The sequence below is a fragment of the Mustela erminea genome, chromosome 15 (genome assembly GCF_009829155.1).
Source record: "Mustela erminea isolate mMusErm1 chromosome 15, mMusErm1.Pri, whole genome shotgun sequence".
In the NCBI taxonomy this organism is placed as follows: Eukaryota; Metazoa; Chordata; class Mammalia; order Carnivora; family Mustelidae; genus Mustela; species Mustela erminea.
The window spans coordinates 53,128,443-53,154,736 of NC_045628.1; the positions used below are offsets into that span (position 1 = coordinate 53,128,443).

At 43.2% G+C, this 26,294-nt stretch overlaps 1 protein-coding gene across 2 annotated transcripts in view; it reads right to left on the reverse strand.

The window, feature by feature from the left end:
* Window positions 1-26,294, reverse strand: part of VWA8 (von Willebrand factor A domain containing 8) — a 322,073-nt gene that overhangs the window by 12,313 nt on the left and 283,466 nt on the right. For both annotated transcript variants that reach the window (XM_032315220.1, XM_032315221.1), the window contains 3 exons: window positions 20,625-20,733; window positions 7,068-7,193; window positions 5,252-5,410 (listed from right to left, as the gene is read on the reverse strand). In XM_032315220.1, the coding sequence (XP_032171111.1) occupies window positions 5,252-5,410; window positions 7,068-7,193; window positions 20,625-20,733 (394 nt within the window). The remainder of the gene's footprint in view (window positions 1-5,251; window positions 5,411-7,067; window positions 7,194-20,624; window positions 20,734-26,294) is intronic.

A 26,294-nucleotide genomic window follows, 5' to 3' on the forward strand; every position in this document is an offset into this window, starting at 1 on the left:
GGAGTTTATAATGATTACTAGCAAATAATGCTATTCTTGTCTGAAGAGACTGACCATAAATGCTGTCCCTGAAAATAACTGAATGCAGTTGGTAGACCAATTATGAGAAACTTAAAGCTCCAGATGGCTCTGAAATGTGTCCTGCCACGGCATTACCTTTTCTTCTCGGTGATTCTTACTTGAGGATCCTTGTGGTTTGGCACGGACCATGCTAAAATGGAACAGAAAGTGGAGGCGGCCTCCCAGTGAGCCTCCTGGACTGGGCTATAATGACCCAGGGCTGTGGAGCTGAGCCCGAGCCAAACAAGACACACAGAGACGCCAAGAGAGAGGTTTTGGGGAAGAGCCCAGATCACCAGGCCAGGCCGGTGGCTTCTGAAGGTTTCAAAGCAAATACAGACTGGACACCTTGACAAAGGAGGGAAAACTGGAGGCGGCCCACATTGAGAGCCATCTGGAACTGAGGAAGCGGGAGTCTCAGAGCACACTGCTAATTCTTTAAGATACCACATGCGATGGCCTCCTGGGCTACGGAATATAAAGTTTTCACTAGGAACTCCTGAAACTGTCATTTGCCTGTGCATCATTATATATTTGCTGAGAAAGTTACATACTTTCACTTGCTATTCCTAGGCCTCATGTTTTTCTCACAAATGAGAATGTGAACGCACAGAGGAAGGGAGCTGAAGGTGATCATGGGCGCACAGATACAGAAGCGGGGGAATGGGGCATGCTGGATGTACACGCATCAAATATCTCTGAGAAGATACCACAAAAAAGTCCACTCACAGCGGTCACCACTGCAGGGGGCCGCGGGAGCTGAGGTCGCACTCTCACTCTTCTACACATGTTTAGTTACATGTTCAGTTACAAAAAACGCTCTCACAGAATGTCAGTAGGCTCCATCCCACCACCTTCTCACCGTTGACAAAGGACACCGGGGAGCCCCAGCAGAGACTGGGGAGCCAGTGGGCACTCAAAATCACAGACATGTTGGCAGGGGTGGTGAGATTATTATATGAAGTCTCCAGGGCACCCAGCGTCAGGGGAGGGGGCGGGGCAAAGCCTGTTGGGGATTCTGAAAACACAGGGAATAGTGGCACAAGGTAAAAGGCGCTGAGAGGAAACAGTGCAGTGAATTCAGGATGAAGGACGTGCCGCAAGACAACCGATCTGAACTCTCATGAGAGCCCCCATCAGGAGAAGCCAGGAGGGCAGTGGCAGGCGAGGTGGGCTAACAAGACACTGCAACCAAGAAACAAGTGTGGGCTTTCACTGGATCCTCGATTGTGTGTGTGTGTGTGTGTGTGTGTGTGTGTGTGTGTGTCGCGGGGAGACCAAATGGAAAAGACAGTTCTGGGAAACACGTATGGTGGTGAGCACAGAGTAATGTAAGGAACTGCTGAATATTTTCCGTGCTGGAATATAACCCTGTGGGTTCACTATGCTTCCAGAAAAAAGACACCCCTGAGATAGCTGGGGAAAGTGAATTTGGATTGGATGCTAGAAGTATTACAAAATCACTGGTAATTTTCTTAGGTGTGATAATGGTATTGAGCTTGTATTGGAGAACGTCCTCACTGTTAGGAGAAGCATAATCAAAGATTTGGAGGTAAAGCATTATAACATTTCGGGTTTCCTTTCAAATGATTCAGAAGAAGGAAGAGCATATATTTAGAGAGAAACATAAAGCAAATGAGGGAAAATACCAGCAATTGGCGAATCTAGCAAAGGCACATGGGTGCTCATATTACTGTTCTTTCAACTTTTCTGTAGGTACACATGTCTTCCAAAATAAAAAAGTTGGGAAATAAAGGGGAAAATTTAAAAATAAAATAAAAAGTACCAGAAAGGGAAAACAAACAGAAGGGGAGTCCTGGCCCTATCCTACTGTCTCCAACCAGCCTTCTGACTTTGGGAAAACTCCTTTATGTTCCCGGGTCTTGGTTTCCTGTGTGAGGAACGAGGCAACTGAGTAAACGACCTGGGAAAGCTGTCCCCTTCTGAAGTCCATGGACACAGAGAGGAATTTGCAGGAAGGTGACTCCTGTGCCTTTCCTGTCCTGCCTCTCCCTGGGCCTCCATGTCCTTGCCCAAAAACTGCTTTTCCTCAAAGAGCTTGTTTTGTGAAGTCTTAATGTCTTTTCCTTTTGTTGGAAAGATTTGAATGCACTGGAGACTTTCTGTGCTCTTACAAAAGTTCTAAAGGAACTGTAGTGAATGTAAGGGGTATGTCTGTAAGTACGAGAAAATGCACAAACCCCAAACAATTACAGTGCTGTCTATTAAGAATCTAATAGCATAAAAAAAACCCAAAGATATTTCAAACTTTGAAGAATTTTATCTTATCTTGGTGTCTTGCTATAATTTCTTGCTCTAAATAGTGACTGGATTTGGTAATAATTTATTTTACCACAGTTACTTATGGTTATCTTCTCAGTGTATCTGCGGTTTTACTGATAAAGACTGAGGAAATGGTTTGTACTGTGGTGGGAATCAAAGACTATCAGCAAAATACTATCAGCAAAATACTACTTTGGGGGTGATACCCCGAGAGGGGGGATGTCTGGAGAGGAGGGAGCTCTGCTCACGCCTCTGTGACCACATGTCTCTCTCGAATCTTCGATTTCTGTGTCCCTCTCATTAGGCTCTCAGCTCACAGATGGCAGGAAACTCGGCACCTGGCAGAGTACTCTGCTTTTAGCAAGTGCAAAATCTAGGTTAGTCATTTTATGGAAATCCAGTGCGTCATATGGCAGCAACTTGTAATTGTCAATTAGAAACAAAGCAAAACAACATCTGGGACATGTTCATTTCCGGACATGTTAATGTCCAGTCTCATTAATAGTTGTTCCAAACAACCAGACTTTTCATAGTGAGAACTGGACAAATCTCGATCTCTCTGTACACTCCGCCGTGTGAGACGGAAGGAAATATTCAGAGTGTCCCGTGATAATCATGCCATCTCCCTGCAGGCTGTGGGAATGGCTCTCTGAACCCCCTATTAGCTTTGCCACCTTCTGCCTTCTAATTCTTTACCCAGTCCTGGGGAGCTGTGTCCATCGATCTCCTGGTGAACTCCTAAAAAAAAAATCTTTCTAAAAACTTAGAAGAAGTAATTTTACCTGTCAGAGCAGTCCTGTTCTCAAAGGCACAGAAATCCTTTTTCTAACTGGAAAATTTATTCTGGATAATATGAACACATCTGCCAATTTTATCATTTTTTTAATTTATTTTTTAAAAAAGATTTTATTTATTTATTTGATAGAGAGAGAGAGACACGGACCGAGAGAGGGAATACAAGCAGCCAAAGTGGGAGAGGGAAAAGCGGGCTTCCAGCTGAGCAGGAAGCCTGATGTGGGGCTTGATCCCAGGACCCTGAGATCATGACCTGAGACAAAGGCAGATGCTTAACAACTGAGCCATCCAGGTGCCCCAGGTATGGCAATTTTAATAGTGATGTGTTTGCTACCATCTATAATGGAGCAACATCTCCATATAACTCAGAGGAAGCTGAGGAACACAGACCTTCATGATTCACACAAGAGGCAGTTGGGCTGATGCCAATATTAGCAGAACCCAAGGGTGTTAAAGCATTTATTGAGATTCATGCGGTTGTGATGGATGGATGTTTAACCATCCCCTCTCTGGTCGTCCATGGTCCAAGAGATTTAGGAATTATATTCAACCTCCTACTAGAAAGGATCTAAAATATTTTCAAGAAAACCATAAAAAATAAAAAAGTAAAAAATCAAAATAAAGAGAAACTTACATCTGAAGGGACAGAGGGTCAGGGGAAGGAAAAGGCTGAATACCAGGGCACAAACCACAGGCTGTAAAGCTGTCACCACTGGTCTTTGAGTTTGGCTCTGAGTTTCTGGCAGCTAAAACCACGTGGGATAGTTCAATGGTTTTCAGGAATCACAGGGGGAAATGGAAACGCACCCTGTTCTTCGAGGGAAGCAAAGCTGCTCCCTACATGGAAAGTCCATGTTCTATCTGTATTCGCATTCTGCCCCTGTACAGAGTCTGGTAACCCACTCCCTGGGCAAAGCCACCTTTTCCTACCACTTTATTTGAAGAGGAATCTCTCACGCAGAGCTTCATACAAGGGACCCCTGGAGGCCTGGAGCTCTAAAACAGGCTTCCAGTAAATGACGTAATAGGTTCCATCAATCTGTTTCTATCATAACATGCAGGCATGTCTCAGGACATCGATCGTACGGGTGGGATGTTGAGCTAAATAATGATCTACAACTGCCTATGTCTGCAGGACACCGGTGATTCTGAACACAATCTAGAATACCCATGGCTAGACCATGTACCTGCTACATGTTTCAGCACATACATCATTTCTCTCTGCCGCACTTTTGATATTAACCACATAGCATGTGATATGTCATCTGCTCTGGTAAAGGCCAGAGGGAAGGTAGTTAAGAGGGGACTGCTTGGCTCACCTTGGGTGGCCACCTGGTTATGGGGCATTCTTCTCCACATTCTGACCTCTGAAGGAGGACGCCGAGCGAACCGAGCAACCACAGAAGGACGTAGTTTAAATGGGAGGCTGCATTTCTCCCAGGTTGCTGTCTTCATTGTTGAGGGTCCTCTATTACTGTGTAATCCTTGCCCACATGGAAAGGCACAGCATGGCTGAGAATAATGCTCTTTGAGGGTGTCCTCAAACCTTGGGATGCTGTCTGCTTGGTGGTGGGGCAAGAATGGGGTGTGGCGGGAACTGTGATGAAGAGGGAGGCTTTGAGAAATTTGGGGAAGAGACTTGTGGTGTCTCTCTATGCCCCCCCCCCTTTTAAAAAGATTTTATTTATCTGACAGAGAGAAAGATCACAAGTAGCAGAGAGGCAGCCAGAGAGAGAGGGGGAAGCAGACTCCCTGCTGTGCAGACAGCCCTATGAGGGGCTCGATTCTAGATCCTGAGATCATGACCCGAGCGAAGGCAGAGGCTTAACCCACTGAGCCATGCAGGTCCCCCTCTATGCCTATTTTTTATGACTAACATCACATGTATAGTGCAGTGCTCTCTTCTGGAGTCATCAGTCCTTTAAATTGTATTGGTCCTTTAAATCATTTTCCTGATAATTACGGCAGATAAAATAAAAGGTTCTCTTTCGCTATGCTGATAAGTGAGCTGATGAGGAGAGGATTTTTGTGCACTCATCATGCCCTACCTGGGGGGGACTCTTGGGCGGATGTGGTCAGTGATGCCTCTCATCAGTCTTGGTTCATGCCATACCTTGAACTTCTCCTCATAGTTCTCGAAGGCTTCCATGACCATACACACGGCCTCCATCGAGCGCTCCAGCCGTCCATCCACCCCGTTAAAGCGGTACATGCTGCCAGACACATCGACCACCAGGCGCAGGCGCTTGGGTTTCTGTTGGGGGCTGCCCAGCTGAGCGGGGGAACAACAGAACAGGCTTGTGAAAACCACCCCTGGTTGCTGTTGCGAGGGGCCCATAAAGGCCCCAAAGTGCCAGCCGTGGGGCAGACCGATCAGCTGGGGGATCGGCGGGTTGCAAGGCTGACCTGGCAGGTGGAAAGGATTGTATTTCAGTAAACGGGACTGCAAACTCAGGCTGGTAGTTGGGGCCATATGGGAAAGATTTTCCTTTCGAATGTGGTCCTTTCAAGGCCTAACCTCAGCTAGTAAAACCGCCTTACTGAGGCTATTATTCTTAAAAATAATAATCTGGAAAGATAGAAACCCCAACATGTCATTTTCATGTCATGCCTCGGAGTCAGTTACACTAGCAAGATTGAGTTATTCTGGAAGGCCACATCGATTTTACTCCTACCTGTTATGTAGTAACCTGCAAATCATTTTTCCACAAAGCCCGCCAGTAATGTCAGATTCCTAAAACAAGGCTATGGGAGAGGGGGGTCTGGCGAAGAACTGAGGGAATATGTTTCCTCAGTATCTTCTGTTATTAGTAAGCTTTCATGTTTCTCTTCCTTCCAGTTCCTGCATTACTACTCTTCGTTACTCTTCTTGGCCGTTAAAGCACGAAAGTAGCATCCAACCACACTTGAGTGACAAATGTCAATTAAAATGTGAAAATCTTCTGAGTTTCAGTTTGATTCTGGACTCATGCCTGCCAGTTTGCAGAATTAAAAACAAAAATATGTTTGTCAGCTTTACTTACAGGAGAAAAGGAAGAGGAAAATTTCCAGATTATTCTGCCATTATACACTCACTGACATGCATGAAAGCTAATGAGCATGGTCGGTAATTTTCAAAACACAGAGTGGGTATTGGAGGGCAAAATTCAATATATTTCTTTAAAAACTTGTTGAGTCTATCTAAAACGAAAAATAGTGCCACATATGCTTCCATGACCACTCGCAATTCAGATATATCTGAACACGGCTGTTGACCGCGATGAGTCAGTAAAGAACATAGTTGTTGACTCACGCCAATGACACAGAAGTGAGTACAGCCCAAATTACCAAAAGATCCTTTCTGAATAAACATCTAAATGGAGCGAGTGACTGCCATTCCCCGCCAGTCACCACACCCCCAGCTCTCAGCAGCTGCTTGGCAATTCTGGTTATTCTGGGACACAGAAGATCATGGAGCCCTCCAAGAGGAGAGCTGCAATATTTCACCTACTGCCATTTTATGTTTGCCTCTCTGTAGCAGATATTTTAATATCAGGGCTGTCGAAAGCTTTACATACTGTGGTTGGAACTACTGAAGGGAGAGTTTCTTATTTTCTAAAATTTTCTTCAGGTATAGGATGAACAGACCTTTAAAGTCACAGGACAGTAGAAGGCCACCAAGATTGCTCTAGAACACTGGGTGTCTTCCATTTCCCTTCCAGGGGCAGACCTGCTCTGTGTCCTAGGAGCTGAACTGCGTGGACAACATCAGCCTCTCTCTCAGCTGTTAGCTTCTGGTGGAGTCTGTGGATGGGAGGCCCTGTCAGGAGATCAGGTTGCCATAATCAGGGTTTATGGCGTTTTGACAAAGATGGCAACTCAAGAAAGCATTTGTCTGTAACGAGGGCTGGACTCTACAGACTGGAGGCTACTCGTGCACCATTACTTACTTGTGGCTCCAGCTCGCCCCGGCGTTTGTAGATGGCTTTTTCTCCAGTCAGCCCATCAATGATCTTGGCATCATCTAGTTCTCCTGTAGCTTGGTGTCTTAGCCACTGTCTTTCTTTACCTTTAGCCTACAATGAAACACACACACACATACACAAATTCTTATTTTAATGACTTCTGGAGGGTACCTGACACACTCTCTGCATGAAAAACAGGAAACACACCCAGGATCTTTTCAAGTAAGTGATGTTTCTGCAGGAACACAGTTTCATTGACGGACTGGTTTCTGCTCTGCCGATAAAGAATGCCCTTTGGGTAGATTTCATCTGTTTTAATCATTTTAACACAGGGAATGATAAAATGAGCCCATTTAAAGCACACGAAATGGGAAAGCAGTATGCAAATGAGCCCTTGAGAGATGTGCACAGCCCGGAAATGCAGTGGTGATACATTTCTTACGCATATTCTGTCACAGTACTTGTGGCAAATTCCTTAGGTAACAAAACAATCAGCTTGAACTTGTTAACATTGTCTGCAGGCACAGAGAAAATGTGATCTTCAGAACTCTTCCTTTTGGAAAAAGAATTTGTTACTTGAGTTCTCTGTGATTTATGGTGCAATTGGAAACAGTTGAAAGTAATAGTTCATGAACATGTTGTGTCCCCCATGACCCTCTGATGAGATATTGTCTGAATTACTTTCCCAAAGGTATTGCCACATGATACAATGACTTATAACTATGCCAGGTGGACCAAGATGGTAGTTAAGAACAGTGGAGAAGGATAATATCCCAAATCAAGGCACAAGTCTGTTATAGCCAACGACTATATTTACATTAAGAAGTAGGAGGAATAGCTAAAATATTTTCATGTGTGCAAACGAGAGTGGTAGTTAAGATCAGAGAGTCTGGTTCCCATCCTCTCTTCACCATGATCAGATATATGACCTCAAGCAAGTTACTTAATCTGTCTGCATTTCAGTGTCCTCAATTCTAAAATAAGGGTAACACTAGTTCCAACTTTGAGTTTTTGTGAAGAGTAAATGAGATACTACATTAGCTGAAGAAAAGCCTGGAAATCCATTTCAGCTGTTACCATAATTGTTGTCATCATCATCATCATCAAGTGAGACACATTAGGGACAACTAAGCCCAGATTAATTTAAGCACACTTCCATCACCATTTCAGATAGAGTTTAAGTTTAAGGAGGTAGCTTAATGACAGTACTGTTATTGAAAATACGAAGCCAAACTTTAGGCAGCCGGGACCAACCATTACACAAAGAAGCTCCAGACACTCTAACTCTAGGCAGGACTACCTATATTAATTTCTTATTCCTGATACCCTTGCTGCAAACAGGTGCAAAATCCCCTCATTTGAATACAAATATATTAATGTGAGCATGAAACAGAGACACTCCTAAGCCACCAGCATAAAGAGCTTACATTTGGTGGGCAGTTAATTCCAGGAATTAGTTTAGGTGTGCCCCCTAGATCTATGTTCTTCCCTAATATGTGTTTTTGGTGAGAACACCATAACCTTATAGGAAAATGGATTCATTGGCGCATAGCTCAATGAACTCATGAAACTCTAAGAGATAGGTATACAGCTTCAGGTGGTAGGAGGAAGGGGTGAGCAGAGTCTTCTAGAATCCTTTCCTACTGGACTATGGATCAGACAGACAAGCCTGACAACACAATGCTGGCCTTTTCAGGCTCCCTCCCCTGCAACAGTGACTGGGACCTGGCTCCTCTTTCCTCTTCCCCATTATGCCTGAGGTCTAGAGTGGATCATTCTTCATGTTTTCAGGATGCTTTATGCAAGGAGATGCATTTGGGGGTGAACACTGAGGTACCTTTCCATCCTGAGATTCTGTGATCCTTGGAGATACCAAACCGCAGAGCACTGGCTTCTAGTGCCTTTCATAGATGAGGACAGACCCTCACAGACCAGTCTAGACTGGGAACATAAGGACCACAGAAAGTACAAGAGAATGTGGTAGCAATAGTTAGCTGTCATCAAAGTGGCACTTAGAGCTGGGTTTAAGAGGAAATGGGATTACAACATGTCACAGAACAGCTGTGCCACTGTTACCATTAAGCCTCAATTTCTGAAGTTTCATCAATGCGTTGACAAGGCAATGATATTGAAGAAGTTCAAGGGAAACTGTTCAGTTTCCAGTGATATGTAATTCAACTAAGTATAATATGGAACTTTCAGTTCAACAAAATAGGAAATGGAGAGTGCATCAGTTTCCAATAAGGCTAGAAAGTACACATTAGTCCTAAAGGATTCGAAGAGGTCTGAATCATGAGCATCGGTTATTAAAAAAGGAAAAAAAAAAAAGCACTGTGTCACTTTGTAGCTCCTCCTGTTTTACTTTCTTTATCCTTATCACTGTTTACAAATGTCTGATTTACCTCTTTGTCTCTATTATCTATCTGTTCCATTAGAAAGTCAGACTTATGGGGTAAGAGCCCTTCCTGCACCATCTAGAACAGTGCTTCATACGAAGTTGGTGTTTGATAAAAATTACTGAAACTTGATTGCTACTATAAAACATTACATGATAACCATATAAAAGCATGTCCATACAGTATTATCTCAATGTATATGTATCTACATTATATACATGCAAGGAAAAATATGTGGGAGAAAATGAAAGTATTAAGAGTCATGGTTATTTTGGGGTTGTGATTTATGGGCGATATTGTTTTCTTCCCTTAATTTCTATATTTTCCAATTTCCTCCCTCCCTTCTTCCCTCCCTCCCTTCTGTTCCAGAGAGTAGGAGAGCACATGCATATGCATGAGCTGGGAGTGGGGGGAGGGAAGGAGAGAGAGAGGGAGAGAATCTCAAGCAGACTCCCATGCTGAGTGCGGATCCCAACAAGGGGCTCAATCCCATGACCTTGAGATGATCATGACTTGAGCTGAAATCAAGAGTTGGACCGTTAACCAACTGAACCACCCAGGCACCCCTTCAGTTTTAATATAATGAACTCATGACTTTTTAAAACCTGAAACAAAAATAAGTTTTTTTTTCTCAAAATGACTTGAAAATATCCTTTTGTATTTTTATGAAATACGCCTTTGAGACTAGCTTAGAGAGCAAGTCTTCTCAAACTTCAATGTGCATACAAATAACTTAGGGATCTTGATAAAATGCAGTGTTTGATTTGGCCGTTTTTGTTCAGTAGGTTTGTTAACAACTGGTCCAAGAGCACTGTGGAATTCTTTTGCTAATAATTAGTGAAAATGGTCCCCTTTTAGAGGCCTTCTTTTTAGGAGACCTATTATTGCCCATGGTAGGGAGGCTGCAGAATTGTAAAATAAATGCTTTTCCTTTAGAATATTATATTTGTCTGCTGTCTCTGGATTCACCATCATGGAAGAAACTAGGGATTTTAGGTCTTGATTTTCTTATGCCAATGTTGCTTCTTTTCCTAGATACAATTATCATTCCTTAAGGTGCTCTCTAGATTGAAGACGATTTCCATTATGTGTGCCAACTGAAGGAAAAGACTTTAGTAAAATTTAGGGTAAGAGTGAGGGAAGGAATCTGCTTTTTCCAATAAATCTGCTCTGCCTTTCTTCCTTTTTTTGGATGAACTTTTAAAATTGAAGTACAACATACTTGTAAGTCAAGTGCATACATCTGAAGTGCAGAGCTCAGTGACCTTTAGAAGTGAACACCCCAATGTAACCACCTATACCTCCACAGCGCCCCCAGGGCTTCTTCTGGAATTTCCCACTTCTGCCAGCAGGGCTTAGGTTCTCCTGGCTTTGGACTTCATAAAAATGGTGTCACGCAGCATGTGCTCTTCTGTGTCTGGCTTCTCTGGCTGCACATGGCTGCTGTCAGGTTACCTGTGCTGCTATGTGCGGCAGTTCTTTAATTCTCGCTCGCTGCTATAGTGATAGCTAATCCTACAATTTGGTCACAATTTATCCACTCTACAATGGCACTGTTTCCGCTCTGGGGCTATGAAGAAGAATGGCACCAGGAGTGGTCCTGAGCATGTCTCTTGGAGCAGATGTGTGGGTATTTCTGTTGGACAGGAACCCTGGATATGTTCAGCTTTAGGAGATACTGCTAAACAGCTTTCCAAAGTGTTTTTTCCAACTTATATTCTCATGAGCACTAGGAAGGTTTCATCTGCTCGTACCCTCACCCACACTTGATATTGATGGCTTAAAAAAAAAAATTGTTAGCCATTCTGGTGGGTGTATAACATGTTCCCTTCCTTTTTATTTTTATCTGTGGAAAAATGAATTTTGGTTCTGAGGGTCACTGATATTTTTAGGAACATGAGCCAGTAGTTTTTGTTTTTGAGAAGTGTAAAGTATGTACTAGTCTTTTGACCCAGAGCTACTGGGCACAAAGTCATTTTATAATAGTAGCACTATTCATTAGTTTTCAAGTCTAGAACTTGCAGATAAATATGGCCAGATAATTTGTTATCTGCCATCTAGCCAGCCCACCAATTTTTAGAAACTCAAAACAGGAAGAGGCCTGTCAGAATGGATACTCTTGGAGGCAAGGGGCTGGAGGGGGAGTGCTTTAAAAACTTACTGTGGGCTGGAAAAGAAATATTTATTATTATGGACTGTGTATTTTATGGGACTCACTGAGATACGTCCTTATCTAGTAAGTTCCTACTGGATTTAAAGATATGCTTTTATGTATAACAAAGGTCCAAACATGAGCTTTATAGTATATTCATTACATGAAGCTAAGTATTCTTATAAATATGTCCATCTGTTTTGGCTCATACAGTAAGTTCATACTAATGAGAATATTACATATAAAGCTAGGTTTCACTAGTAAAAATCTACATTACAGACTTTCTAGAAAAGAAACACAGTTTTATTATGTTCATGTAAAGAACACCTACACTAATTGAAATGCTCAGAGGATGACATATTCTGGTTAACTTATTTTCTGGGAAATAACTGGTTAACCAGAAAGGACATCCATACTTACCTGTGGCATTGGGGACCTTAGGAGGAAGACACTTGACAAAAACCAATTATCTTGTGGTTTGTGACACCTGATCTTGTGATTTCAGCACTGAAAGTATTCTGTTTAATCTTAAGTCTTTGTTTATCTGGGTTGTGGTTAATCAGGACTTCCTTTATCTGCAAACTCTACAAGTAAGCCGATTTTCTATTATGCCTTCACAATTTATTTAATGAGGAAATTAGAAAGATTTAAGTGGCAATTTTTATAGAAAGCACATACATTCTACAGAATAAAACATATAGATGATCATCACTAAATACTTCTTGTAGCTCAGTCAGTTTTAAGCTCAGCTTTCAGCTCAGGTCATGATCCCAGGGTCCTAGGATCAAGTCCCAAATCGGGCTCCTTGCTCAGTGGGGAGCCTGCTTCTTCCTCTGCCTCTGCCCGCCACTCTGCCTGCTTGTGCTTTCTCTCTCTGAGAAATAAATAAATAATATCTTTAAAAAAAAAAGGAATTCTAATTCCCTTTCTCATTGGCTGCATATTTAAACACATGTGCTTATTTTTTATATATGTATGTGTGCGTCTACATATTTACCTCACAATTATTTTCAAAGAGAGTACTTAAGTGACATATATTTAAAGTCTCTGAATATCTGAAAGTGTCTTTCTGATCTCCTTGTACTTTGGTGAGTACAGAATTCTCAGCTCACATCCCCAACCCCCCACCCCCGTGCCCCAAATCCTGCAGATGTTTTTTTACTATCTTCAGGCATTCAACATTTCAGAGACAACTAATATAAGATTACATTTTTTTCTAACGATAGCTTGTTTTCTGTCTGCCGGGCTGCTTTTAGGATATTTTCTTTTTTTTTTTTTTAGGATATTTTCTTTGTTTTGGAAATGTTAGCGTTCCGTGAGGCTGCAGTGAGGCGCTTTCTCTTTGGATTACTTTCGCCGGGTCCTCAGCGAAATGTTTTTCGTCCACAGAGCTGGGACTGTTTTTAGCCCAGTACAGTTTGTTGTTGTTGTTGTTACTCTGATTACTGTTTATGAGTTTTTTTAGGTCCTCTCTGGGAATATCACTGGCTCACTCGGCGTGCATTTACTGAACGCTCACCGTGTGCCAAGGTTCCTGCTTCTCAGGAGGGCTCCTGGTGTGGTGTGTTAGCTTTCACTGATCAGCTTTCTTTTGGTTTTTATCTCTTTACTGCCTCTACAGTCTGGAGTAACAACTCTGGAGTAACAACTAAGTACGTTAGTACTTAGCCTGAAGACTAGACTGAGTCTGTTCCTTCTACTTTGAATGTAAATTTCAGTTTTGGGATTGCATTTTTAGTTTTTTTTTCTTTTTTTAAATAATCTTTCCTTGTTGCATTCAACTCCCTTATTATTCCTGCTTGCTTCTTAGCCAGACTTTAAAAAAAAAAAAAAAATCCATGCCTTATTTCACATACTTCAAGTTTCTTTGACTTGTGAGAACACAAAGCAGATGTTTTCGAGAACTCTGGTGTTTTCTGAAGAAAATACTCTAGCCCAGCAGCATCACCTTCCCCTACATCTTGGATGCATGTCACTCTACCTCACTGCAGAATCCTCTCTTAGATCCCATGTTACTTTGTTTGTGGGTGTCCCTACTCTTGAATGATGAGACGGCTTTATAAAAACCATTTGGGAACAGACTGGGATCTGACTCTCCTTGCTCGCACTGACTTGCCAATTCGTTATAACCAGAGCTCTCGTTCAAGATTTTAACTGGCATTCTTACCTGAATTGAATCTACACTACTTAACTCAGGAACTCAGTAGGGAAAAGAGCTGGAACTGTGGACTGTCACAGCATGAGGACGTCATCTCCACATCATTTCTTACTTTGGTTTGGAAAAGCCATCACAAGGGGCCCACTTGGCATTTGTCTGATCTCATCTGCAAGCCAAGTATAAAGTTAACACTGGTCTGGCCCCTTCCCCAGTGTTACTCCCTCTCCAGCCTTCTGTCTGCTGTAGCCATGGCCTAAAATCGAGACCTCCCCACCCCCACTGCTCCTGGTGTTGCTGCCTTCAAACTGCTGCTGCTTGGCCATGACCACATGGAGGTCAAGTGATCTGCTCCTCACCGGCTTGAGGGCTCTGGCTTCCATTCCCTGCCTCTCTGTGTAAGGGAGACCGATGTGATTCTACTGGGTTTCATGCACTTCCTGGCTAGTAATGCTATTTCTTAGGGAGGTTTCTGAGTTGTCACTAGTATTGTCATTCATAGGGTCTCATCACACTCCCTTTAGCAAAAATTCCTCAAAGCTTCTTGCATGTCACATGCACTCTTCCCTAATTTCTCCTGTCATATGCGTTTTCACCATTTACAACATTTGCTATTTTAACATGTTCATACTCATCTGGTGAAGACTGAGCTCAAGCAGCCTGGAAGTCAGGACTGTACTTTTAGGCTGCACTTGGTTGAAGTTCTCCCTCAGGGGCCACTAAGGCCAGGTACTGAGTGATGAGCCATTTGTGTGCTAAGAAGAGTAACTGGCATTTTCCTGTTCTCCCTGAAATGCAGACGTGCCCTGATGTGGCCGTTTCCACCTTTCCTCTCCATTTGCTCTGTACTCTCACATTAGCCAACACACCTTTTCTCTCGGCTTGGGTTGTTGCCCCATACAGATGACCTTAAAAATGTAGACATAGATATATATACAGATATGCAACCTCTCTGGTCCTAACCTTGCCCCTGAACTCCAGATTCACGTCTTAAAATCTTTCAATATCATGCTTGACATTTTAAAGTAGGTGTCCCAGGAGTGAGAAAACAGGACATCCAGACCAAACATCTGCTTTCTCCACAAGCCTCTCCTCTTCCTGACTTCCCTATCGCTGTTCTCTAGGGCTTGAAAACCTCACCATTCCCCTCACCTCACATTCAATCAGTCACTGTCTTCCCTTCCTACCTCCAAACTGTCCTGTCCTTTCCATTTTCACTTCCATGACTCTGGCTCAGGTTCTTATCACTTCTTACCTGGATACTGAAAGTAATTTTAATGATTTCATTTCAGGGTTTCCCCACTTCTCTCTTCTACGATACTTTCTCTCTCCATGGTTAAGAAGCCTCCTAAAGAAGGTACAACTTTACAACTCCCTTTCCCAGGCATGGTCACACTCCTTGCTGATTATGGAATACAGTCTGCACGGCGCTCAAGGCCCTTGGGGGTTCAGCTTCCCCTCGTTTTTTTCTCCTGCTCTCCACTGTCCCCAGCTCCATCCCCAAACTCTGAACTCCAGTCCTTCTGGACTGTTGTCATTCCCCAAACAGCCTTGTATTCAAGGCTTCTTCCTCTGCTCATAGGTTCCTTCCATCTAGACCAGAGCTATGCAGACTGCCCTTGGTGAGTAAACACTTGCTACTGACCCATGATGAAATAAGTTACAGAAGTGAACAGCAAGCACTTAAAAATGGCATGGCAATTTGACAGAGTGCTTTTATGTTTGCTGAATCTAATATTAAATAATACGGGTTTGTATCTTGTATGTTCATTTTTATATCTTTTCTTCAGAAGTTCATTTCTATTTTATTTTATAAAAGCATTAGTTCAAGGTTAATGAACAAAACCTGGCCTCTCTCCAAGGAAGGTTTGAGAAGCTCTGGTCAAGACTGTTCCTCCATCCCCATCCTGAGAAGAGCGGCCAATGGAAACCATGCTCATCCTTCATGGCCCAGCTCAAAAGGCATTTCCTCTTTTTCCCTAACTGCACAGCCTAGAAATTGATCACACATTTATCTACATAACATGGCACTTTATTTAAAAGACCGCTGTGCCATTTACCATATTGTGTCTTCTATTGCAACTACATATGTATTTTCTTTCCTTAGTCATTGAAGGCAAGAAATCTTAGGCAAAAGAGATATTCAACAAATGTCTACTGGATGAAATACAGTTATTATTAATTAAATAAAGGGAATGGGAAAATGCTTTCCATTCTTTACATATGAATAAAGTGGGTGCTCAGAATGAAGTCTAAATTCTTTGCCTGGCACCAACCTGCCTCTTAGCTCCAAGTCCTTGGGTGCATTTTACATTAAGTGGAATCTTTTTTTTTTTTCCCCAAGATTTTATTTATTTGACAGAGATCACAAGTACGCAGAGAGGCAGGCAGAGAGTGAGGGGGAGAAGCAGGCGCCCTGCTAAGCAGAGAGCCCGACACGGGGCTTGATCCCAGGACCCTGAGATCATGACCTGAGCCGAAGGCAGAGGTTTAATCCACTGAGCCACCCAGGCACCCCACTAAGTGGAATCTTGCTCCCATTTGAGATCAGCCATCGGCTCACACCTCAGACCTCAGTGTCATGCCCTTGTCCGTACCATGTTCTCTGTTGGGGCATCGTTTACTCTTTCCTTTAACTGATGAATACTCATGTACCCTTCAAGAGCCAGCTCATGTATCCTTTCCTGGCAAATATCTCCTAGAATCCCTCTCCTTTGGTTCCACTGCCTTCTCCGCATCTGTCTACCTAGACACTTACCATACTCAACTGAAATGATCTGTTTGGGTGCCCGTCTTTCCTACTCCCCAGAACTATAGCCTTCTTGAGGACAGGGACGGTATCCCGTGAATCTCTGGGGCTCCAGTGCCCTAGCACAGTGCACATCACACATCAATGTTCAAAAACACCGTTTATCTCAGCCTAAGCTCATTTCGAACTGCTGAAGGGAAAAAAAAAGAAATAATTGCTGGTTCATGGAGATATCATGCTAGTCAAAGCAATCAGAGAAAGGCTAATTTCGTTTAGCCTGAGAATGAAATTACTGATTGTAGATCAGCAAAATGTTAGAGAGAAGAGATGATTACAATCAGTGGCTTTTTGTGGAATGGATATTTTCTTTTGTCAGGGATTGCTGGCATCAGACATTCAGATTCTGAACCAAGCACAACTGAAGTTAAGACAGACTCTGTTCTAATAAGACAATTTTTGCTATTGATTCCTAAAATGTCCAATACCCCGGATCCTCTGATATCCCATATAGAATCCAGTCAAGAAGCAACGGGAGGTCACCGGTGACGGTGATCTTAATTGAGAAAGCCAGGAGTTGCAATAGACACACGTTTTGGAGCAGGCATTGTAACAGGAGTGACAACAACACTCCTTTTCCTCACATCTCAGCCCTGCTGTCCGGAGCCCGCGCGTAGGCTTGAAGCCATACTTTGAGAAGTCATCTCAAATGATGATTTGCTAGTTCCTGGCTAGACGTTCTGCTGTTCACCAAGGAAACACCCATGGTTACCGGGATTCCACAGCAACCTCAGCACAGCTGGGAGCTATTAGTCAATCAGAGCCACACAGGACTGGCAGACGGTGGCAAAAGGGGAACCAAACAAAGCCTTCTTGTTTTGGTTACAGTCTAAAGACTCATATTCCACTGAGGCCCTGTCTACCCTTGGCCAGTAGCTGTGTTTTGAAGTAGCACTATCTGTCTACGTGGAAGACTAGAAGACCCCAAGAATAACATATCTGTGGATTTAAAAAAAAAAAAAAAGTGGAAACACTTGAAAATGCAAAGTTGGCATCTGGATAATGATGCAAAATGCTTTATGAGTATATGTGAGAATGATTCTTTTCATGGAATTGCATAGTTGGCAGCGGATAACAGAGGCCTAAGAGATAACAGGGACCTAAGCTTCGGACTCAGATACCCGCTTCACGGGCCACATAATCCAGGCCGAGTCTCATCATCTTTCTACTCTTCAGTTCCCTCAGTACAAAGTGGGAACTAAGTAGCTACATTCCAGAAGACTGTGAGAATAGACGGGTTACATGCCTCAGCTTCCGTATCTATCCAATGTAGAAAATAGCTATTACTGGTTGTCGTAAGGACTCACCAACACAAGAAATGGATGTAAAGGAGGTGACTGGGTGTCTGGCTTGCAGCCCAGGCTGATGAAGAAGAGCAAAAACTAGGGAAGTAAGGATGAGACAAATTCTTCTGCAGAGAGCGCTGCATGCCAGGCATTCTTTTAAATGGTCTGCGTGTATCATCTGAGGCAATCTGCATACCTGCCCTATTATCTGCCCTATTATCTGCATCTTCCAGAACCTGGGCTGTCAGGCCCCAGAGCTGGCATTCTTAGTCACTAAGAGACAACGATGACGACGATGATGGAAGAGACTGTGAGAATGCTGTGGTAACGTAAGGCATCCAGCATAATGTCTGGCATACGGGAATTGCTCAGTAAATGCTTGCTAGTATTAACATGCTTGTATTACTTGTGAAGATTTGGAGAGATGGTAGTTCTACAACAATTTTAGGTTCTCCTCTGAGGATCACATCATTTTTATTCCCTTTCTTCTATCTTAAAACTCTTTCTTGCTATTATTTAAGCCTAGTTTCTCTTTTTCAGATTTTCATGGAAGAAGAGAATAAAAATATCCTTGAAATAATTAAGTTACTCTATTTGAGGATATCTAGAAAGTTATTAACCCCAAGCAGCTTATGTTTTTTTTTTTTTATAGGGGTCTATTTCTTATTTTCTATCCCTTTAATTGTATTTGCTGCTTTTCTTTGAGCCCTTTGCGATTTTCTTGCACATCTCTCTTTGAAGATGGGAAGCAAAACTGGATACTGTTTCTGAAACTGGTCTCATCACTGTGGGCTTTAGCAGGAGTCATTCCTTAATGGCAACCCTAACTCTAACCTAGGCTTGACGGGTGGCCACTTGAAGAAGTCACAGTAGTGGGTCTACCTTTTCTTCCTTTGGCTGACTTGGTGAACATAGTATCATTTATCTTAAAGGGCTGCTGTGAGAATTAAATGTGGTGGTGCTTGTAGAAGTAACTAGAGCCTGGTGCCCAGTGAATACCAATCAAGACATGAACTAATAACAGATAAGAATTCTCATTCTTTCAGTTAAAAATGTATTGTTGTGGGGCACCTGGGTGGCTCAGTGGGTTAAAGCCTCTGCCTTCAGCTCAGGTCATGATCCCAGCGTCCTGGAATGGAGCCCTGTGTCGGGCTCTCTGCTCAGCAGGGAGCCTGCTTCCCCCTCTCTCTCTGCCTGCCTCTCTGCCTACTTGTGATATTTCTCTCTCTGTCAAATAAATAAATAAAAAATCTTAAAAAAATGTATTCTCGTATTCCTCTCTGATGCTGTGAATCATTGGATGGCCCATTTGTACACAGGGTAACACTCCGTGTTGTCTGCATGTAATCATGGAATCCATGGCCAGACTGTGATCTGGTCTCTGTGATTTTTTTCAAAAGACCAATTAATTAATTAATTAATTAATTAATTAAAGAGAGAGAGAGAGAGAGAGAAAGAGCGGGCAGAGGCAGAGCGGAGGGAGAGAGAAAGAGTCCCAAGTAGACTCCCTGCTGTGTGTGGAGCCAGACACAGGGCTTGATCTCAAGACCCTGAGATCATGACCTGAGCCGAAATCAAGAGCCGGACGCTCAACTGACTGAGCCACCCAGGCACCCTAAAGTTTTGATAGCCTTCTCCTTTGACACCGTCTCCTACCATACACGGGCTCTTCTCAGTCCCACTGAACAGCCTGGACTTGTACACCCTGTGTCCTATGTCTGGAATGCCCTGACTCCTCAACCACCTAGAAAATCCTTAGCATCTTTCAAGTGTGAACTCAAGCATCACATTCGCCATGAAGCCCTCCTTCGTGCCTTCCATAGCATTGTGCACATCCTTCTCTATAGAAAGTAAGAAACCGTTTGCCTCTTTGTCTTTGAGCTCCTTTTTTGAGAGGAGGGACTGCATTTTATTTTTCTATCCCTAATGTTAAGAACTTCAGAAATGAATGACTAACTCAGGCACTCATTGTTCAGTCTTAGCATGAACACAGCCTCTCACCAACCTCATCTCCTGTGAACCACTCATTTTGGCTTTTTTTTCACCTCTTGCCTTGCCCTTGAGATTACCCAGAAGCTGCCTCAATGCCTAGGGTGATAAGAACTGGTACAGTGAGTGTCTTTGTGGGGAAAAAAAATCATTCCATGTTAACTTTGTTCACACAATTTGCCCATGGATTTTTTTTAAAGCAAATTCTTCAAATAACAAATCTTTGTTTGGGAAATCCTGAAGCATCTTAATTAGCATTTTAAGGGGGGCAAGAGCAGTATTAACTGATTCTGAGACAGCACAGTCTAAAACTGAAAAAACGGCAGGCAAAACAGGGGTAGAGGGAACGCAGGAGGAGATGCCAGGAGACACAGAGAGTGCATGGTCTGGATGACCCAAAATGCTCCCCTGTCTCTCTAGTCCATGACAGTAAAATGATTCATAGGACAAGAATTCTATCTATGACTTTCTTGTTAAGGTGGGATGCTCACAGATCTTCTAGGAGGGGAATCAGGGAAGTCCAGTGTCTTCTAGAGTTGTGCGTCAAATTATTCTGGACAGGACAGGTGGGGTCAAATGTTCTTCCTTGGAGAAATCACCTGAGAAGGCCATGGAATTACTCACAGTCTCACTCAAACATTTTGGCATTAGTATTTTCTGACTGGCTGATTAGGGTTTGGATAACTTTCTCGAGTAGTTTTGGGATGGGTCCAGCTTTGGACCCAGATTATTTTCTTAGTCCACTGTGGGAGGATTACCTGTAAATTATCCAGGATGACTCGGAGGGAGTGCACCTGCCGTCGGACAGCACCTGAGAATCTTTCATACGTTGTGGCATCATACTCACTCATTTGGATCTCCTTTAACCTGAAACCAGAGGGAGAAGAAAAGATAACAGCTGAAATCATGTACATGTGGTCTTTTACTTCCATTCATCTGCTGCCAGAACTGTAGCATGGTCCTTGGACACTGAGGGTGCCCTGGAGGAGAAAAGGCGAGAAGGAATGTCTCCAGCTAGGAGTTTCAAAGAAAGAAAAAGTCCACCGGTGGGCCGGTACATGGTGAACTGGGAGCCTTCTGGAACAAACAAAACAAAGTGAACCAAACAACCAGATAGCCCTGATGTATAGTATTTGCTGATTTATGTGGTGTAGATACTCTCCTCCTGATCAATTCCAAGCTACTAACAGTAAGATCGCTGAGCACTGACTTGGAAAGAAAGGCACACAATCGGCTCTCATGAACCAGTGAGTCAGCTCTAGGGCAAACCACTGCCGGATCCCAAAGACGCGTCATGGTGCTGGCAGCTGGTCAGTTCACGTGGCAGGTTCCTAGAAGAGCTCCGTGGGTTGCCTTTAGAGACCAAGGGCAGATATTTGGTTGACCAAGATCACAGTTCAGGCCCAGAGAATGTAATTTAATGTGTTGCTATGGAGAATACAAGAGTCTTCTGAAGTTGCTGTGTGCTTTTAACAGGATAATTGTGTTTTCATGTGACTGTGGCTCGGAAGTCCTATCCTGCTAGCGCAGTGCTCCTTCTCATCACTCTTCCTCATTAGCTTCCACTGCAGCCCCCGCCAGTGCACTTAGAGACCCCTGAACATGGCACACTCACCTCCTGGCTCCTGCCTGGGCTGCTCCCCGACTGGGTACTTCCTTTCTCTGCCTCTTTGCCTGTAACTCCCACTTTCTCTTCAAGAGTCAGATCAATGAGGACCACCTCGAGGAAGCCTGCACTAATCCCAGATCTGTCTTCAGAGGCCTCATAGCCCGTTATGCTTCTCGCTATCAGAGTATTTCCTCCCCCTGCTATACCCATCGGCTGCCTGTCTTCCCAGCAAGGCACCTTTATGAGAAGGACTGAGTCTCATTGTTAGCGTATAGCACCCAGCATGGTACCTAGCACTTAACAGGTGCTCAAAATGGAATTAAATGAATGACTGAAATAAAAATAAGACTCAGGAATATTTAAAATGCAGCATCTTAAACCAATCATAAGGAGAAGGTTCTTTCACCGAGTGAGGCTCTCTTGGGTTTTACAGGGTTGTAGCCGTAATACACTAATTTGATCACGTGTTTCTGTCAGTTTCCATACATGTAAAGGTGCTGATCCTCAGATAGGCACTAATGAACATACATTGACAGAAGCACAGTCTTCTAAACTGCTGTGTGTGTATGTGCACACGCAGTGTTGGAAGGTATGAATCCCAGGTCCATACCCGAAACTCTTATCTCAAATGCAGATCTATCCTCTTGGGCTGGAACAGAAACCCCAAATGCTGAATGGCAGTGAATGGTCTCTACTCCTCTGTGTCAGGCCAAGCACCGGGGAGAATCCAGCCAACACAGGGCAGGGGGCTGGCCGCTTGTTAGCATCGCATGATGTTAGACCCTCACCGCCATGGGCAGATCTGCAATTCCTGCCCTACCACCTGGAGGGGTTGGCTGATACTCAGCTTGCACGATTCCACCTGAAGTCCTGCTGACCCCTCCAGTAAAACTGACCATTTCCATTCATGACTCTTACGTAGATACCCACTGCGAAACCTCCACACGTGATGGCTTTCACTAGATATGTCTATTTCCCTCTATCACAGTGTTTTTCAAACTTTATTTTCCACAGAGGGATGTATGTTTTACATTAAGATCCGGATCTACACATTACGCATGTGCGTGTGTGTAGAACTAAACAAAAAATTTAACGAAAAATACATTTACTACATATGATTCACTACATGGATATTTTCTCTTCTATCCCTCTGGGAGAAGAAATAGTCTCACTTTTTCTTTGAATCTCCAGTTCCTAGCACAATGCCTAAACGCTGTTAGATAGCACTTTGAAAACTCTGACTATCAAAAGGTAAATAATAGCTGAATGGTGTTTCCCAAGGTGACCCGCCAAGGGGCCCTTCTAAATCTAATTTACTCTCTGTTCTGAAGAACAGCTAGGAATACGTGCACAGGACTTGACCTCCTAAAAATACCTCTTATGTTTGGCTTAGGCAATCTCCTAAACCTCTCTATAAATTTTCATTAGATTAAGTTATGTCTTAAGTATCAAGGCTGACAGAAGCTAGGCACCATGAACATTGCAGGATATGCTACTTCCCCACCCCGTCAAACACAGGAAGCTAATATGCTCTTTCCCAAAGAAGGAAGATTAGTACTTTTCCAAAGGGAGGTTAGAAAAAAAATGTGGATATAGCTTGTCCTTAGCAGGGGTGGGGGAAATACACACACACATGCGTGCATCAGGAAAGGAGTCAGGTCACTGGTAGGTCACCTTGGGCAGACCGGCCTTTGTAGTGAGATCAGAATCAGCCCCATTTATAAGGCTACTTCTGGCGCGATCATGTTGCACCCAAAAACACAGCACATGCTGTTTTAATTATGAAGAAATCTGGAAATCATATTCCAGGTTGTGTCAGCTTTCAGAAAGATCACCTACAAGGTGTTCGAAGCTGATAAATTCTGAGAGATGAAGACTGACGTGGGGAACAGGGAAAGAAAATAGGAAATTTTAGCCCCTGGATCAGATAAGCTTCCTGGTGCTAATACTCGCAAAGCCCACAAGACTAGCTGGAAATATGTCTTTCTGCTGCTTTAACCTTGATCAAAACTACAGGGCACAGCTGCTTCACATCCCAGTAATCTATGTGGACTAACTGCATTTTGTTGGCACAGTATATTTTTAAAGGGTATATTTATTGTTACGTAAGAGTCTGGGAATTTTCGTTCTCATTTTACTTTTCTTATAGGTCAGACTTAAATACTATAATTTTAGATCAGTTATGAGGAAAACAAACCTAAGCTGAGACCTAATGGGTAGGACTGATTCGTTTTACAAATGGTAATAGGTACACCTTCCATGAGCTGGCGCCCACCTCCAACACCCTTTGAGGCATGGAAAAAAACCTCACCATCAATTTCCTTCATGTTTTGTTGGTTTAATGTTTCTGTCCTGCTTTCTGCATGTCTTACACATGTCTACCTCTGTGGGTCTTTCCAAATTAATCCTTTATTCCCCCCCTAAGTTTTAATTTAAATTCCAGTTAATTAATAGTGCAATATTAGTTTTGGGTGTGTGGTTTCAGTCAATTCTTGATGTATAGGAAGAGGTATGGACTGGAATCCAGACCCAAACGAATGCTAACTAGAGGCTATTCTGATGATGACAAGAGCCTATCAGTAGTATTAAGCTCTTTAAGGCAATATGGGGGACCTCGAGACTGATGGATGGGTCTGGCTGTCACTCTGGTTTCAGCCAGTTTTTTTTTTTTTCAAGTTTTTATTTTAATTCCAGTTAGTTAACATACGGTGTTATACTGGTTCCGGGTGTACAATACATAGTGATTCAGCACTTCCATACATCACCTGGTGCTCATCAGAGCAAGAGGCCCCCTTCATCCCCATCACTCATTTCAGCCATCCCCCACCCAGCCTGGTTTTAGCCAGTTTCTGAATTAAGTATCCTCCAGGCTCTGAACAAAGCATCGGTATTCAGTTGTGCATTATTCATTCCACATGTGTGCATGGGTGTTTGCCGTGCACTGGGTTCAAGGTAGAGGTGCTGGGGATGTATCAGAGAACAAAATCCCCTGCCCTCAAGGGACTAAAAGTCAGTGGAGATGCAATCAAATCTTCATACAAATAATAATACAGTGTGAAACAGTGATAAGGAGCGTGGAGAAAGAGGACACAAAAGGAGGGACCTGACCTCATTCTACATATGCTGAGAGTTGCAAAAGAGCTTTAATACAGACTCTTTGATCATAGTGAAGAATTATTACTTTTTAAAGATATGATAGATGAATTGTATGTTTTTATTTTTTTACAGAGTTCTTATCTTTCAGAGATATACTCTAAGATATTTACAGTGAAAAGACAGGATATCTTGGATTAGCTTCAAAACAACCCAGGGGTAGGGACTGGGAGTGGAGCCAGATTTTTCTTCTTGAAGCTAGAAGAACAGGTCCATAGGGTTCTCTATATGTTTCTCTTTCCTTTTATTTATGTTTGAAAAGTTTCCTTCAGCTCAGGTGATGATCCCAGAGTCCGGGGATAGCGTCCCGCATTGGGCTCCCTGCTCAGCAGGGAGCCTGTTTCTCCCTCTCCTTCTACTGCTGCTCCTCCTGCTTGCTCTCTCTCTTATAAATAAAATAAAATAAAATAAAATAAAATAAAATAAAATAAAATAAAATAAAATAAAAAGTTTCATAATAAAAAGCTAAAGAGATTCTTCAGCAGTACTAAACTGGATACTTATCAAACAGGAGTATTTATTCCATGAAAGTAGAAAGCACCCTCTTTGCTCTTTGTGTTTTGCTATGCCCTGAGCTTCTCAGGATTTCCATGTGTTTTTATTTCTTCCCCCCTTTTTCATACTCCTGCTTACCTCCTGTCTTTCAACCACCTTATGGTCTTCTCTTTTACTTGGACTAGATTCTTCTCTGCAGTAATTAGAAGACGTGTTTGGTTTTCTTACTCCCCCCTCCCCCCTCGTTTCTCCCCTTTCCTCTCCCACAGCCACTAAATTTAGTCGCCTTATTATCAGAAATGCTCCTTGACTTCTTCCCCACTGCAGGGCGGTGGTGCATAGAACCAGGTCCCCTATCCCTACTGTGGAAATCAGAGGAGGGGTTGTACGCTCATGCCCAAGCACTACTGAAAGGTCTTTCTGTCTCCCTGTGAACTATGTGTGTCAAAGCACTGTATCTGTCCACTTGTGCAAAAACTGAAACCACTCTGAGCCTGGCAACCCTAGGAACTCAGTCGGGGATGGGAGAATGAGGCATAGCTCATGTTTTACTTCTTTCCCTAAACGGATGTTTCACTGCTTATAAGGAATGTTGAGAAGTCTCCCAACTCTAACAAGATCTTTTGTATACCTCCCACTTTTTTTTGAGAAGTTTAAACTGCTTTCATTTCTAACATAGGTATTTGTCCCCTAACTTCTTTGGGAGGAGAAGAGAGGAAAGTCACCCATCTCCACGAGAGCCAACCTGGGCACACTGAGGGTAAATACATTGTTTCAGGGCTCCTGGGAATCCAGCAGAATGGCTGGGTGGGGGGGACCCTTTTGCCTTATTTACCTGCTGGAGACACGAGGCTCCCACTGCTCCCTGGCTTTCCTGAGGGTGTGGCAGGAGGGGCCTGCATTCTTGTCCCTATTGTTCTATGTTGTTTACTTGCAGGATGTGTAAGCACAGTGTGTAATGTAATACCAGATGTTGTACGTGGGAGGAACTTCATAACACACACACACACACACAAGCATGCTTTTTTTCTAAGGGCACCCAACCCCTTCCATTGAGCATAAGGTAAAGCTGCCTCCCAAACCACTACCAATTCCCTCACTCCCGCAGGAGGTATTGTTGGGCCTTCGGTATTTTTGGCTTTTAGCTAAAGAACACATGTGAATGTCTAGT